Consider the following 18,348-nt stretch of genomic DNA (forward strand, 5'->3'; position numbering starts at 1 on the left):
ACTCCAATTTCAAAGCAAAACATCAGAGCACCCGAGGAGGTAATAATTCAATAACGACTGGCTTATGTGACCTCTGTGTAGAGGTATTTTAGTATAAAGTTGTTAACCTCTATTCATTTACTTTATTTAATATTCAGAATGATTTCTTTCTCCAAAGTCTAGAAATACTTCAAAATTATTCATTCCATATTCATTAAGGAACATTTAATGAATATCTTTATGTGCCAGAAATTGTGTTGGGCTCTGTTCCATTACTCCACTTATCTTTTCAGTTTGTTGAGGGAAAATTAACTAAAATCATTTTCATCTTCATTTCTTTGTAGCAATTTTTAATTATTTGGTACATTAAATTAAAACAATAAAACCGTAAAATTAGAACTGCCCTGGAATATTTTTAAATGTACTATATAAGAGATTATATAATTTTACTGCAAAAAATTAAGCTTCAATTAGCCTTTAATTCCTTCCACTGAAAACAGTATAAAATTATTTAATCATTAAAGTTTATACATTTGGAACAAATGGAAAACTTAAAACACCATAAAAGGATAGGCATTTCAGCTATTTTCAAGAAGTAGTGTATATCTCTTTAAAAATACTTATATGTGATAGCTTTTTAAACATGTAAGATTTATTCAACAGGAGCACAGTAAAAGCAATTCTACCTTACCTTTATATTTCATTATAAAAATTCTCAAAATAAATTATAATTTTTGTTCCATAGATACTAAGGGTACTATATTTTTCTAGGTATGAAGAACCAGACCACCCAATGAGTTTTTAAGTAATCCTAATCACAATCATCAGAATAGCTATAGAGTAGATTTAGATTTTTTCATTTAATCCTCAATAGTGCCTCCAGACAAGTATTATCTGATAGGAATATTTCATTTGTAGATGAGAAAACCCAAGCTCAAAATACATACATGTGCCTGCCCATTTGTTAGGTAACCGCCAAACAAATGGCAGAAAGGAATTTAGAACTCAAGATATTAGATTCTAAATAAATACTATTACTTTCCATACTTTTTATTGAAATATCTCTCACTATACAGCAGCCACAAATTAAATGAAAGAAGGAAAGTCAGGCCATTGGCAAAATAAGACAGAAACAGCTAAAAAAAAGATGACAATAACCAGGAAGAGGAAAGAGATTGACGTTACTACCCTTTCGAAACAGCCTGTCTCTATTCTAAGAGCAAATTTCAAAGCAGTCATTTGCCACCTGCAACAATCCAACCTATTCTTCAGATTCTGCATCAAAGCCCATTACATGCTTCCTTAACTTGACTTCCACATTTTTCTCACTTTTCTCACTAGAGTACTCATAAAAGGCCAGGTAAGTTCTTGTGGTAACAAAAGTCTCCACAATTCATAGCTGGAAAAATAACAAGGTTAATAGATTTAACAATAAACGAGAAAATTTTGTTCACAAGAAATCTAATATCACAATTCTGTGTTACTCAGAAAACCAATGTGGAGCATTTGAAATATGTACTTGTGCATGAGCACATCCAGTCATATATTCCTGAGATTTCTTAACTATGCCCTCTAGGGATTACAAATTCTATTTATTGGTATTTGTGCAATTATAGTTTTTCAAGATAAATAACAACTGTACCAGCAGAAATTTCTTCTAAAATATCAAGGACATAAGCAGGATGCCTTGTTATTGGCCTATACTTGAAGAGCACCAAAAGTCATCAAGGTAGACAATGTTAGAAATGTCTGGGCTGGGAGTTTGGCCTAGTAGTAGAGTGCTTGCCTAGCATGCACAAAGACCCTGGTTCAATTACTCAGTACCACATACATAGAAAAAAAAAGTTGGAAGTGATGCTGAGGCTCAAGTGATAGAGCTGTAGTCTTGAGAAAGTCCAAGGACAGTGCTCAGGCCCTGAGCTCAAGCCCAGGACTGACAAAAAAAAAAAAACGGAAGTGGTGTGGTGGCTCAAGTGATAGAGTGCAGTGCTAGCCTTGAGGAAAAAGCCCAAGGACAGTGCTGAGGCCCTGAGTTCCAGCCCCAGGACTAGCAAAAAAAGACCCTAAAATTTACCTCTAACTTAGTTTCATTGCATCTTACTAACACTAAGGTACATCCAAGATTAGAAGCAGGTTATTTCTTAGGCAAATGAATATAAAAATAAAATTGGTACTTGTCACTGTGTCTGCTAAATTTTTGTCTTAGAAATACTAAGAGCCTTAATGTGGATCAGACATGATCCACATTCTTTTCTTCCCTTGTGTTTACATATTAATCCTCTACAAAAATAATCATTCCAGTTTCTGACACTTTTCTAAATGTCACTTTGGAATACAGGTTTCATATGAATAACTCTTTTGTGCCAATCCTAGGGATTGAACTCAGGGCCTAGGCACTGTCACTGGGCTTTTGCTCAAGACTAGCACTCTACCAGTGGAGCCACAGCTCTACTTCTAGCTTTTATGGTAGTTAATTGAAGGTAAGAGTCTGATGCACTTTCCTGTGAAGGCTATCTTCAACTGAGCTACCTAGATCTCAACTTCCTGAATAGCTAAGATTACAGACATGAGACACCAGCATCCAACAAGAATAACTTTTAATGCAGATTTTCTGGCACCCATCTTGAAACAAATAAATATTTAAAATACCACATCTCTATCCAGGTGTTGGTGGCATATGCCTATAATCCTAGCTTCTCAGGAAGTTGAGATCCAGAAGACTACAGCTCAAAGCCAAGTCAGGCTGTGAGACACTACTCTCTAAAATAATCAATCAAAAGCAAGTCTGGAGATGAAGCTGAAGTGGTAGAGCACCAGCTAAACAAGCAAGCTAAGCAAGTTTGCATTCAAACTGCATTAACCCCCCCCAAAAAAACCCTCTCATCATAATGAAAAATAAGTCAATACATGTGCACTTAACCATTGAATGAGTACGTTACCCTAACGTCCTCTTATATTACCACCTTCTCTAGTCTTATTTATATACACTTAATCTACTCTTGCAAACTCTCAACTCCAACTTGAAAGTGATCTTCAATCCACCACTTTCTGCAATTTTTTTCATGTTGTTCATTTCTCTTTTTCTCCCTTCTCTTCCACATTTATTTGTGGAAATTTGTAAGGCACCACTCAAATGCATCTTCTCTAGTGTACACTGACTTTCCTTCTTATTCCTGAAGTACATGATTCCTGCCTTGTATTATAGCCATTGTGTACCACCTGCCCTTACCCTCCCTTGCTTCTTCCCTTCATTTTCTCACAATATTTATTTAGCAGCAGCCATTGCATACCCAGTACCTATCTTCGCAGACTATTGATTTCCTTCCACTTTAAAATTCTATGCCACTCCATTCAGTGAAATTTTCTGTCCCAATGTCTACCCTCCAGATGTCAGATTTAGTAAATTGAAATAAAGGATATCCAGTTAAATTTGAACATTGTTACAGTATCTCACTTTGTTATCTGATATATTGAATTTATTTGTATTTGGTTATTTGAAAATTGATAGGGAAGGGGGGAAAACCAAGACGGGGGGTGGGTGGTGGGTGGAGGGGAGGGTAATGGGTACCAAGACATGTGAAAGGGTATCAATGTATGTGAATTATTGTACCTTCTATCTGGAAAATATCATGTAACCCTTTTATTAATTACAATAAAAAAATATTAAAAAATAAAAAAAATAAATTTGAGCCCCAGAAAGAAAAAAAGGTTTTTACTGTAATAACATACAATATTTGGCATACGGTCATACTAAAACTTCTTAGTTGTTCATGTGATATTCAAATTTAATGTTTAATCTAATATTTTACTGCTACCCCTCTTCTATCTAATGGGATATATTTAATATAGTTTATAAACAATATCAATTAATGGCTAATACATATTTGTAATTAAATTTGTTTCACTGAGGTAAGTTAGACTGCTATTTAAAAGTGTGAAAAATACTTCCTGATTAAATGACCAAAACAAGTCATCAATAATTAGTGTTTTTAACCAAGTTTTTAACCTGGTTGCTTTATTCATGATTATGAAAATCCAGATCTTGACCTTAGGCAAATGTTTGGAGTGAGTTAGGAGATTCTGGTGATCACATCTCAACTGATAATAGCAGTATGGACCATATAACACGTATATTTCTTACCATTCTTTATTCTTTGGCATAAATTAATTTAGACAGCAATAATTTTTGTTGTTGTTTTTCTTTTTGTTTTTAGTGTCAGTATTGGGTTTGAAGTCAGAGTCTTGGCATTGTTCCTTAGCTTTTTCACTCAAGGCTGGTACTCAACCACTTTAGCCACAGCTCACTTCCGGCTTTTTGGAGGTTAATTGGAGATATGAGTCTCACATATACTCTCCTGCCCAGATTAGCTTTGAACTGTGATCCTCAGATATTAGTCACAAGGATTACATGCATGAGCCATTGGTGCCAGCCTAGATATGGTAATATTGGACTTTTATTCTGCTAGAGAGTTAAGGGGGAAAACTTAACATGTAGGCTCTGATACAAAATTCTTTAAACACATCCCAGCAAAAAAAGCTAACATAGGGCTGGAGTTGGGTCTAGTGGTAAAGTACTTGCCTGGCATTCACGAAGACTGGGATTCAATTCCTCTATACCACATACATAGAAAAAGCTGGAAGTGGCACTGTGGCTCAAGTGATAGAGCTCTAGACTTGAGAAGGCCCAAGGGCAGTACTCAGGCCCTGAGTTCAAGCCCCAGGGCTGGCAAAAAATGCCAACATATTATATAAATATATTAAACCCAAAAGAAAATAATGTCATCAAAAGTGATGAAAGCAAGTCTTCAATTGTGATGTTGACTTAATGGCACACAAAACACACAGATCTGACAATAAGAACTTGTAAGTCTTAAAGAGATGTTATTCTGACTACAAGCTACATGTAATCCAAAGCCTATTGTGATACTATACAAATGGATGTCTCTTCTGTTTCTGGGTTTTTTTTCCCAAACTCCAATAACTGGAAAAAATAATACATGATAGTAGAAACAACTAAAATGGTGGAGCAAGTTCCTGTCAATTCACCCAGCTGCACTGATTTCTTGAGTGGTCAGGTTTACAAGTAACAAGTGCATGTTTCTTAGATTCTTGGGAAAATAACAAAGCAGTATGAAGTGAAAGGAACACCAGCAATATGTAGTACCTAAATTTGACCCCCTGCCTCTTCTTCAGGCTTGATGGACACATGGAAGGAAGGCCCTGGCCACTGAAGACACAATTAAAAAAGAAATGTTATGTACCCCATCTATGAAGGTCTGAATCATTGGCTCACTGTGTTCATTTTTTTATTCCTCCCCCTAATCACTTAATTTAGGAAACTATGCATTGTCCAAACAGATTTTCTTCAATAAGAATCATCACACTAAATATTTCAAGAGAGACTGGTTTCTTTATAAACAAAGCTTGATGACAGTGTTTTTTCATGTCTGCTTTCAACAGGATTTGTTACAGCCCTCTAGGTTTTTCCACTCTGTTGACAAACTCAATGTCATTAAAAAGTGTGATTATTCAATAGAAACCTTGGGCTGTACTAGCAGAGATCTACAATAGAGCAAAACCTTGATACATAAGGCCATATAGTATGAAGCTAATTGAAAGGACCTCCAGGATATTGAAACAAAAGCCATATAACGAATGATTGTTGTCCTTAATGTACTATGTTATCTCTCATCTCTTTTGATGTCCCTTGGTTATCTCATATTGTTACAGTATCTCACTTTGTTGTCTGATATATTGGATTTATTTGTATTTGGTTATTTGAAATTGGATAGGGAAGGGGGGAAAACCAAGACGGGGCGGGGGGGGTGGAGGGGAGGGTAATGGGGACCAAGACATGTGAAAGGGTATCAATATATGTGAATTAATGCACCTTCTATCTGGCAAATATCATGTAACCCTTTTATAAATTACAATAAAAAATAAATTAAAAAAAAACAAAGTATGATTATTGGGCACTGTTCTCAGACTCTTTGGGCTGTACCTCCATTTAGAGAAATGTCTTGGCCACAGTAAGCCAATCAAAATTTCTGAAAATTTCCAAAGACTTTAAGTCTTTACTCTTGTTCTTTCTTTTCCCCTGAGTCTTTATAAATAATATGAATTGTTCATTACCTAAAAAATGATTTTCAAATGCAACATTAAGACAATCTTTGAAACTGTCGTTGTAAGAATTGAAATCAAGAGACTGAGAAAATTAAAGTCTTAATAAGAGCCATCACAAGATAATACTAGCAAGAAATGCTTATAGAACATCATAGCAAGGTGTCTAAATTAAAACCTGTAAGGAAATATATTTTACAGGTTGGATAATGGTAGTCAACTGGTAGACTACAAGTCTAGTAAGCATAAAGGTCTGAGTTCAATCACCAGTACCACGAAAAATAAAGATTTCCACAGCAGTCACTCACCTAATAAAATACACTTAAATAAAACACATATTTATGAAAATGAAAAGTTATAAATTTTCTTTAAATTCTTTTATTCAAGTAAGTTCTAACATATTCTTACATTTTTTAAAAAAAATATCCTATTTATGCTTAAAATCACTTCCAAGGGCCGGGAGCATAGCCTAGTGGCAGAGTGTTTGCCTAGCATGCATGAAGCCCTGGGTTCAATTCCTCAGTACCACATACACAGAAAAAGCCAGAAGTGGTGCTATGGCTCAAGTGGTAAAGCACTAGCCTTGAGAAAGCCCAAGGACAGTGCCCAGGCCTTGAGTTAAAGCTCTAAGACTGGCAAAACAAAGGAAAATAATAACTTCCAAGAGCTTGGAACTCATTATGATATATCACCATGGATGTATGAAACCTAAATAACTAATGAGCAAAACCTGTTCAATATAGACAGAAATCATAATAATAATTTAAAAAGTCAAGTAGGATATGTTTGTTAAGCATAGAAGGAAAGGAATAGAAAAGCCAAAAGACAGCTAATTTTTAGTAGGTATTAAATATACATGAGACACCTGGGCCTTACATATTCATGATATACTAAAATACCTAAATATTCATGAGTACTCAATATTCATGAGGCATTAATTTGGCCACTCATTCATTGGCAACACCCACACTTGCTCCATGTATCCTCTGTTCAAGAAACACAAACAAGCCCATTATTATTCAGCAGGGTTACTGTTGAGCTATAGCTATAGCCAAGCATATTCGACCCTGCATGTTGCCAATGAGCAAATTTATGTTCTTGGTCTTGGGCTCTTTCTCTCTGTTTTCTCCTTGCTTGTGGTTCGCCAAACCACACTACTCACAAGCAAGACTGCTGAAGCAGTCTACCACAGAATTCAAGCAGAGTCAACCCTGCACTGAACTTGCTGGATGTAAATCTACTCTGTCTCTTTGCCCTTGCTTTTTCACTGTGCTTTTTCACTGTTTAAACTTTTTATTTTGTTTTGCAGTACTAGTAGTAGAATATAAGTCCTTACATATATTAAGCAAGGGCTCTTCCAATGAAATACCTTCTGGTCCATCACTATATACATTTTGAATTCTATTAATCTATCATGTGATTCAAGCATTTTAATTTGGCCCCTGAACCATCTGTTCTGTGGGGAGGAGGGAAATGGGGACCAAGACATGTGAAAGGGTATCAATATATGTGAATTAATGCACCTTCTATCTGGCAAATATCATGTAACCCTTTTATTAATTACAATAAAATTATTTTAAAAAATCCTAAAGTAATAGGGAGGAAGGCATAGCTCAAGTGGTGGAGTATGCCTGCTTAGTAAATAGCAGATTTTAATCCAAACCCAAGTACTGCAAAAATAAATAAATAAACAAATACTAAGAGAACAGTTTAGTTGTGGATAACAGTAATGGGGTCCAAACGACAGGGGATCCCACTCCAAAAATCCAACTCCTTGTGCAACCTCCAAACCCACAAAAAGGCCTGTGCCCCTTGCTGGCACAGCAAGCTTATTGGGGAAAAAAAGCCTATTGGGAAAGAAGCCTATTGTGGGAGGAAAGCCTATTGGGAAAAAAGCCTACTGGGAAAAAAAAGCCTATTGAGGAAAAAAAACATGGGATGGATCCACTATAGATTTTCTTAATAGAATGGAAAAAATGGATGGCATTCAGTTATGAGCAATCAAGGAAAGTAAAAAGGAAAAGACTGTTGTCAGAGAAGGCAATTTCTAAGTTTGAGATACTGAAAATGATAATACTACAAAACTCAAACAACGATGCTATATCCAAAAATTATAGACCCTTGGGCAACAAAAGACTCTAGAAATGCATTTCAATAAACCACCAAAAACCCCCACTAAACTCTCCTCCTATACCTATACCAATGAAGAAGCAAACATATGGCTCCCACTAGTCCACTTAACACTTTAAATCCATCTTATGTCAGCAACTACAATTTTTGGCAGATCCTGTTACAAATTTCTTCCTTTTACTATACTGAATTCTGAACCCTGGATGTCATGCTAGAGAATATAAAAAAATAAATAAGATATTTCCTTACTTATCTAAAGGCATTCATCGAGGACACTTGAGTCTTCCCATTACAAACAAATAGCATTTTCCATTGCTCTATCTTGCACATAACCAATTTTTAATCCTTTCAGCATTATGGTTGCTGTCCCATGAAGGTATCAAGAACTTGGTATCATCCCAAAGGAAGGAGCCACAGCACAAATGGAAGAAATAAATCACCTCTTTTAATATTTTATGTAGTCTAATGCAACATAGGATTGGTTTCCCTAGTGGCCATGTCACAGAATTAAGATTTACCTATGGCTAAACTGGATTACAAATAAATATAGACTGGAATGTATGAAGTAAAGGAACAAGAATTGTCTGTTGAGGTACTATAAAAGTTAATTTTTATTATCAACTTTATTCAGAATGGCCTAGGATATTATTAGTAAAACACATCTGGCTGTATCTATGAGGGTATTTCAAGAGACAATTACATAATAAGGTCTCTGACATAAATCTTAATCCACTAATGGATTCAAAATGTGAAGACTGTGTTGGTATAACTGTAGAAGGTGGGGCTAGACTGATTGAAGTCGCTGGGAATAGGTTCTTGCCATACTGTAGCTTCTTCCTGTTATTATTCTCCTTTACTTCCTGTCTGCCATGCTGTGTACTATTCTACTAGTCTATCACACTCTTCCTGACAAAAAGGACTGAAACCTCTGATACTGTGACCCAAAATAAACCTTTCCCACTTAAAATTGTTTCTACCAGGTATTCGGTGACAATAAAATAAAATTAACATAGGCTATAGATTATTTTTAATTACAATAAATGTTATTCATTAACTTTATGAAGATGAGAAAGGGATGGTTGAAATATTAGAGATTTTAAGAAAGAGACAATATCAATCTGGAAATAGCAACGGAGAACAACTTTTTCTACTCCAGAAGGTATTAAGAAGCAATGCAGTCCTGGCAAAGAGAACAAAGAATTTGAGAACAAAGTCAAGGACAAAGGAAATTTGCTTATATTAGAGCAGCACCCAAAATAAAATACACATAGAAAGGGCCAATGCTGAGGAGCAAGGGTTAGAAGGCTAATAAGTCACTATTAACTACTTGTTAACTATGTGTTTATATTCACCATTACCAAATATCTAACTATTTTGGAAAAGGAAAAGCATTATTTAGGAATGTGCCAAATACCTATTAGCATGTTTTTTTTTAAGTTGAAGAAAGGTCAGGCTATGTGGCTCATATTTGTAATCCTAGTTACATGGGAAGCTAAGAAAAACATTCAAGAAACCCTTTCTCAATAAAGAGCTGGGTACAGTGGTCAGCGCCTGTTTTCCTCACTCACAGGAAACTCACTAACATAGGTGGATCATCCCCAGAAGTGTGCCTGGACAGGAAACAAGAGCTTATCTCAAAAATAGAGAAAAATCAGGGCGGGAAGCATGACTCATCAGAAAGACTAGCTGCTTAGTCAACAGTAAAGCCCTAAGCTAACACTTCAACATTGCCAAATTATAATTTATAATAAATATCTGGGCACATAGTGGCTTGTTTGAAATCCCAACTTGTCAGGAGGCTGAGATGTGAGGATTGCTGCCCAAAGGCAGCCTGAGCAGGAAAGTCCATGAAATTCTTATTTCCTGGGGCAGTACTCATGCCCTGAGTTCAGGCTCCAGGACTAGCACAAAACAAACAAATAAAATATCAATATTAATCATAAATAAATATAATAATAATAAATGGCTAAAAATGTCTATAAAGGCACAGAATGATACCGCTGTAAAAAGATACCTTGAAGCAGTCCACTATTTGGCAACTGTGGCTCATTTACTTCAATTGTGTCATCTTCAGGATAGAAGTAGATTTTATAGACTCTTATTCTATACTCTTCTTGTCTTTTATCAGGTACTTCATCTTCCATATAGGCATCAAAAGACAATGCCTGTTGGAAACATAATTTGAAACCATGAAAACATTCAGCAAATATAAAATCAATAAAACTGTTACTTGTATACTTTTGGTGAGTAAAAATAAAGTTGAGAGGATTTTTTCCAAGATGACATTCTATACATAAGAAATAGAGAATGGAGATATAATCATCGTTATACTACATGGAGTTATTTCAACCTTTGTGGTATCTTGGTTCAAACAAGGAAGTTATATTCAGGAAATAAAATCATCCTTTAGATCTATCAGAAAGTTAACTGCTGTCTACCTTTGGAATTTCACCATGGGACTCTAAATTCATATGTTAGTCAAGCAAAATATCTTTTCTCACACTGTGGAAACAAGTTTTGTTACATTACTTAATGTGTGCACGTGAAAAAATGAACCAGGTATCTTGACAGGATGAGTAGGTTTGGAATTGCTGATGGAACAGAATGATGGAAGTGGTGACACTGAACAAGATGCATTGAACTTATAAGTTGACATGTTGAATTGAAACTCCTTGTACAGCTGTTTAAAGATAAGTACATTTGGTAAAACAGCAAAGCAGAAGAAATTAAAATATAAAAATAGCACAGGTACCAGTGGCCCATGTTTTAATCCTAGATCCTCAGAAGGCAGAGATCTACAAGATTACAATTTGAGGATTCCATAGGCTCCATTCCGAAAATAACTAGCAAAACTCTGGACTGGAGGTGTGGCTCAAGTGCTAGAGCATTAACTGAATATGCAAGCCGGGCAAGCAAAACTCCAAAGTTGAGTTAAACCCAGGTATTGCACACACACACACACACACACACACACACACACACACACACACACACACAGCGCTACAAAGCTACTTTGATTCTGGTTAAAATCAGATATTGTAGAATACTCCAAAGCAGAAAGCTATCTGCCCCTTTTTAAAGGCCAGCTGATATAGTCTTTATGAGTAGGTGCTATGTGCCATGAACCTTTTAACCTTAGGAAACATTCTCAATAGGGCAACCCGCTCACATAATGAGGACGACACTGTGATTGAGAACATTTGCGAGAACAGTATATTTACATTACCATTTCAAGCTTGACCTGGGATACAGACTTTTTGAGAATGCCTGTACCTATTTTGCTTTCTCAATTTTTATCATTTTATGACTAAAGTTAAAAATGTAATCATGCATATTAAATAATTCTAAGATTATTCAATATGGGAAATTTACATACAAATCAACCCCATAGGGGTAGCCAGTTACTCTGAGAATATAAATCCCAGAAATGCTTAGAACTTTCCCATATTTCAAAGTGACTAACAAAAAAATGCTTGGTCAGCACTATAAATTTTGTTAATTATGATATTATAAATGAGTTTTAGTAATTGGGAGATTCCAAAATGAATAGATTAGTCACCAATATTGGCTACTGTTCCTTACAGGAACAGGATCTACGAAGCCAGTGATCCCAGGGATCTACTATTTATAATAAAACTTTTGGCTAAAAGGAGAGGGCAGACTGGGGGAAGATATAATACTAGCAAAGTATGTTATATGCATGTATGAAGATAGAGTAATGAAGCTGAGCACTGGCAGCTCACACCTATAATCCTGGATACTCAGGCGGCTGTGATCTGAGAATTACCGTTCAAAGCCATTCAGGGCAAGAAAATCCATGGACTCATTTCCAAGTAACTACCAAAAAGCCAGAATTGTAGTTGTGGTTCAAGAGAAAAAGTGCCAGCTTTGAGTGAACAGGCTAAAGGGCAGTGTCCAGACCCTAAATTTAAGGTCCAATACAAAGAAAAGAAAGGAAGGAAGAAAGAAAGAGAGAGAAGGAAGGAAGGGAGGGAGGGAGGGAAGGAGGGAGGGAGGGAGGGAGGAAGATATTTGTTAAAAATTGTTACAAGCCCCAGTAGTTCATGTTTATACCTATCAGAAGTCTGAGACCTGAAGATTGTATTGTTGTTCAAAGTCAGCCAAAGTCAGTCAAAGCAAGAAAGTCCATGGGACTCTTATATCCAATTAATCACCAAAAAACAGAAGTGGAGCTGTGGCTCAAATGGGAAGAAGAAGAAGAAGAAGAAGAAGAAGAAGAAGAAGAAGAAGAAGAAGAAGAAGAAGAAGAAGAAGAAGAAGAAGAAGAAGAAGAAGAAGAAGAAGAAGAAGAAAAAGAAGAAGAAGAGATAGCACCAAGGCCCTGAGTTCAAACTCCAGGCCTGGTACCCTCACTAATAAAAATTGTTTAAGCCTTGTTCCAGTGACTTACACCTATAATTCTAACTATTCAGGAGGTTGAGATCTGAGGATCATGGGTCAGAACCAGCCAGGGCAGTCAGAGTCAGTTGACCAGCAAAAAGTGGGGAGTGAAAGTATAGCTCAAATGGCAGAATACCAGGTGAGAGCCAAAAACAAACAAAAAAGCAAGAGTACAAGGCCCTGAGCTCAAGCTCTAGTACTGGGACACACACACACACACACACACACACACACACACACACACACACACAAACACACACACACTACTTAAACGAAGGTATATAAGAAATTAATGAAATGAATATAATCACAGTGTTTTAGATGCATGTGTTAAAATATCACAGTGAAACCCTTTTGCACAATTAATACACAATTTTAATGCATCTTTGATGTCACTCCAAAACGATGCTATGTGTAGCTACTTTCTAGAGGAAATGTACTTGTCCAAATTCCAGGGTTAGAATTCTGTTGTATTTGAATTGAATGAGTAATTCAGGTAAAATATTGTTGAGTGAACATAGAGGTTTTAGTTATTTTATTCTGCAGTGATGAAAATGTTTTGGAACATTGTACTAAGTGTAAATGTACTAAGTGTCACTGAATCTCCTATTTTAAATAGCTAATTGTTGACTTCATTGTTATGGAAGTTTCACCTTACTTAGAAAAAATATTATAAGCTGAATTCTGAATTCTGTAGGACAATTTTAAATGGCTCTTGACTATGATCCTAGCTATTCAAGGGGCTGAGATCTCAGGATCATGTGCAGAAAAATTTGCAAAACTTCACCACCAATCAACTAGCAAAAAGAAATTGGAGGTGTAAGTCAAGTTGTAAACTCCCAACCTTGAATAAAAAATCTAAGGCAAAGCTTAATCTTGACTTCATGCCTCAGAACTGCCACGGATTATATCTCAATAAAAACTAGCTTAAGCCAGGTGTCGGTAGCTCATACCTGTAATCCTAGCTACTCAGGAGTATCTGAGGCTCTGAGGATGGAGATTCAAAGCCAGCCTGGGCACAAAAGTCCATGAGACTCTTATCTCCAACTAACCATCAGAAAACCGGAAGTGGGCACTGTGGCTCAAAGTGGTAGTGCTAGCCTTGAGCTGAAAAGCTCAGAGACAGCACCCAGACCCAGAGTTCAAGCCACACGACCAAAAAAAAATCAACAACTAGCACAGGCTGGACTCTAGTTGCCTACACCTGTAATTCTAACTGTGCAGGGGGCAGAGACCTAGAGGACTACAGTACATAGCTAGCATGGCAGAAAAGTCCACGAGATTCCATCTCCAAAATACCAGCAAAAGACAGAGCTGGAGGTATGTCTCAAGTTCCCAAAAGTCAGTCAAGCAGGCAAGCTAAGCAAGCAAGAAAAACAACCTGAAGGCCCCAAGTTCAAACCTAATGCTGAAAAAGAAATCATAAATTGAAGAAGAATAATATTGCAGAATCTGAAATCTCAGAGAGCTGGGCCTTGATTGACTTTTCAAAAGAGAGAGTATTCAATATGAGATGTTTTTTCCTTCCTGTCTGAACATGAAACTGAAGAAAACATTCTTAGCTCTCATCCAAGGGATATGTAGAAAGTTATTGGCATAAAATTGTCAATGAGTAAACTGGAATAGGTCAGGTGAAAACAATTATCATAGATAGACTCATTATACAGTATTAAGTCAAATGATACATTTAATGAAAAGATGCCCAGCCCTGGTGGCTCCAGCTGCAGATCCAGCTACATATAAAACCAAAATAAAAGATAACAGCTAAAGGCTACACCGGGCAAAAAAGTTAGTAAAACCCCTCACACAGACTTCAGAAAACAAGCTTGGTAAAGTGGCACATACTTTAATCGCAGCTTCTAATAAGGAGGCAGTAATAGGATGGCAGTTCAAGACAGACAGACCTCAGAGAAACTGCAAAACCTACCTGAAAAAAATAATTAAAAATGCAAGACTCATGGCTCTGGGTCAAGATTCTACAAGGTGCTGAGTTCTAACTCTATTAGCATTTAGAGAGAGGTAGATACGAAGTGAGATGTAATAAAATTAGAAGAAAGGGGATAAGTACATAGCTCAAGAAACAGCACAGTTGCCTGTGTATGAGGGACCTCAGTTCAGGCTCAAATACTGCAGGAAGGGGAGAAGGAAGAAAGGTGGAGAGAAGGGAAGAGGAAGGGAGAAAGAAAGAGACAGAGAGGGGAAAAATAGAAATACATTTTTTAAAGACAGACTGGGTATCAGTATGTATAGAAAAGAGAGAGACTGATAGATTGAATTTTCATTTTCTGGTCCCAGGAGAATAAAAATTGCCAAACTCCAACACATAAATACAGAACGAGTCATATAATTGTCAGTGTGGAAAGACAAGGTGAACAAAAAGAGGAAGAACAAACTGTAAAATATAGGGGAAAAGACACTAAATAGACTTAATCTTGCAAATGACCTAAATGGCAATACAACTTGATGCATCAGAGAACTCAGAAGAAAAATATATAACCTAAATTTAAAATTTCTAGAAGTAAAAAAAAATTATAGAAACACATGATGTCATGTTTTCTCATAATTTCTAAGTCAAGCAGATGTTGCATAGTAAGTACAGTCCTAAAGGATGCATTTAGCTGCATTTTCCTTGAAAAGAAAATGTAAATGTCATTTGGAAGGGTGTGTAATCTTCAGTTCTCCACAGGCCTCCATAAGTCCAACAGTATTTATAATATACAAGGCTACATACCTGCTTCAGCATCAAGCTAATTGGAATTTTGATTCTAGCCTAGAGAATATAAAATATGAAATCAATTAACTTATACTAATAGGCAAATGGCTTCCTCGAGTATCTTCAAATGTTATGTATTTCTGAATTTAGGGTCATTTGACAAAACCAAAAGAAGGACTCAAGTGTATTTTTAAACAAAACTAGTTACCACATAAGATGCAGTACTGTCTTCTTGACCTCTCTTTTTCCTTTCTATAATTATGGGATAAAGCCTTTAAGTTCCCTCACAAAGAAGAAGAAGAAGAAATAGAAGAAGAAGAAGAAGAAGAAGAAGAAGAAGAAGAAGAAGAAGAAGAAGAAGAAGAAGAAGAAGAAGAAGAAGAAGAAGAAGAAGAAAGAAGGAAGAAGAAGAAGAAGAAGAAGGAAGAAGAAGAAGAAGAAGAAGAAGAAGAAGAAGAAGAAGAAGAAGAAGAAGAAGAAGAAGAAGAAGAAGAAGGTGGAAGAGGAGGAGGAGGAGGAAGAGAAGGAGGAGAAGGAGGAGGAGGAGGAGAAGGAGAAGAAGGAGAAGAAGGAGAAGGAGCAGTACAAACTGAGCTTTGAAAAGAAAGAGTTAATTCTTGTTACTTGCTTTGCATTACATATCCCAAATGGCTGGAGTTGAGAATTTCAATTACTAATTTTCATTTAAAATGCTATCAAAATGGCCAAGTGCCAGTGGCTTATGCCTGTAATCCTAGATACTTCAGAGGCTGAAATCTGAGGACAGTGTCTCAAAGCCAGCCCTGGAAGGAAAGCCAGTGAGACCCTACTCTCCAGTTAACCACTCAAAAAGCTGAAAGTAGAGTTGTCTCTCAAGTAGTAGAGTGCTAGCTTTGAACATAAAAGCTCAAAGGCAGCACTAAAGCCCCAAATTCAAGCTCCAGGACCAGTACCAAAAAAAGGTTATCAGACATTATTTTCTGGTGCTGAACTGCCACACTGATTTATGCACAATAAAATTCATGCAAAAGGCTGTCTTCCCAGATTAAGTGGCACAATCCTAAAACTAAAGCAAATGCTTAATCTCTCAGACTAAATCATAGAAATTTTCAAGATGAAAAGGCTGAAACAATCAATACATCAGTGGCTGAGGAGCCAAACATCAAAGCCAAGCATGGTGGTACAGGCCTGTATTGTCAGCACTTACAGGGCTGAGGCAGGAAGATAGTGGGTTTGATGTTGGCCCCAGTTACATAGTGAGACCGTGTGTGTGTGTGTGTGTGTGTGTGAGAGAGAGAGAGAGAGAGAGAGAGAGAGAGAGAGAGAGAGAGAGAAAGAGAGAGACAGAGAGAGAGAGAGAGAGAGAGAGAGAGAGAGAGAGAGAGAGAGAGAGAGAGAGAGAGAGAGAGAGAGAGAGCGCAATGTGGGTAGAGTGTGGGTAGAGGGTATCAAAACTTACACATTAGCCAAGCATGGTGACTCATACCTGTAATTCAGCTCTTCAGGAGATACAAGTAGAAAAACTTCATGGAGCAAGATCAAGCACAGGCAAAAACACAAGACAGTATCTGGAAAAATAACCTAAAGCCAAAAGGCCTGCCGGCATGGCACTCAAGCAGTATAGCACCTGACAGCACCTGTCTACCCAGTGTGAGGCCCTGCCTGAGTTCAAATCCAAGGATAAAAACAAGAACAAAAACAAAAAGAAGAAAATCTTGGTTGGTTTATATCTGTAATCCTAGCTACTCAGGATGCTGAGATCAGGCAGGAGGATCACAGATAAGGGTCCAAGCAGAAAAGTGTGGTAGACTCTATCTCAAAAATAACCAGCAAAAAGCCATGCTGGAGGTTTGGCTAAAGTGGTACAGTGCCAGTCTTTAGAAAGTGTGAGGCCCTGCATTCAAACTTCATACATCAATTCCTAGAGAAGATAGATGTTAGGAAAGAAAGAAACATCAGCAATGTTCACTCCAGTTTGTGAGTTTAATTTAAACCATTAGAAGGTGGGCACAGTGGCATGAACCTATAGGTGTCACTACTTGGGACACCTATAGGTTAAGCATAAGAATTGCTTAAGCCTAGGAGTTTAAGACAAGCCTGAACAATAAAGTCAGATGGTATCTTTAAAAAAAAAGCAGGGGGGGGGTCAATCATTGCTTAGTGGTAGAATGCTTGCCTAGTATGCAAAAAGCCCTGGATTTGATTCCTCAGTACCACATACACAGAAAAAGCCAGAAGTGATGCTGTGGCTCAAGTGGTAGAGGGCTAGCCATGAGAAAGCCCAAGGACAGTGTCCAGGCCCTGAGTTCAAGACCCGGGACTGGCAAAAAAAGAGTGCTTTGAATAAATTACAGCGAAGTGACAAGTAAATGCCTAGCTTGGATGAAGTCCTAAATTCCATCCTTAGCACCACAAAAATAAATAAGCTGAGTATCAGTGACTCACACCTAAAATCCTAGATACTGAGATTCAGAGAACTATAGTTTAAAGAAAGTCTAGGGATATAAAAGCTCATCTCCAACATAGCCAATCAAAAAGCAGAGCTGCAGGCTGGAAGTATAGGCTAGTTGTAGCATGCTTGCCTAGCATGTGCAAAGCCCTGAGTTCAATTTCTTAGTACTACATATACAGAAAAAGACAAAAGTGGCACTGTGGCTCAAGTGGCAGAGGGCTAGCCTTGAGCAAAAAATGTCCAAGGACAGTGCCCGGGTTCTGAGTTCAAGCCCCAGGGCTGACAAAAGTAACAGAGCTGCAGGCATGGCTCAAGTGGTAAAACATCAGCTGAGGAAGCAAGCAGAGTGAGGATGAGGCCCTGAATTCAAACTTTCATACTGCCAAAATAAAAGAATGTTTTATTGCTATTCTTATTAGTATTGTCATAATATTTAATATGAGCTATCCTTAGCAAATTTTCATATATACAATAAATGATTTTTGCAGTAGTTCTCAAGGTCCTCAGTTCTTATCCTGGTACTTTGATAAGAAATAAATAAAAGGTTTAGTCTACAGTTTGCAAAATGGGCTCA

The 18,348-nt window shown here is 37.0% G+C and overlaps 1 protein-coding gene across 1 annotated transcript in view; it reads right to left on the reverse strand.

Annotated features, from left to right (window-relative positions):
- Positions 1 to 18,348, reverse strand: part of Efhc2 (EF-hand domain containing 2) — a 175,551-nt gene that overhangs the window by 94,078 nt on the left and 63,125 nt on the right. Inside the window, exon 3 of the mRNA XM_090325832.1 lies at positions 10,244 to 10,394. Within this exon, the coding sequence (XP_090181958.1) occupies positions 10,244 to 10,394 (151 nt within the window). The remainder of the gene's footprint in view (positions 1 to 10,243; positions 10,395 to 18,348) is intronic.

This window comes from Megascapheus bottae, chromosome X (genome assembly GCF_031878675.1).
Source record: "Megascapheus bottae isolate mThoBot1 chromosome X, mThoBot2.hap1, whole genome shotgun sequence".
Classification (NCBI taxonomy): domain Eukaryota; kingdom Metazoa; phylum Chordata; class Mammalia; order Rodentia; family Geomyidae; genus Megascapheus; species Megascapheus bottae.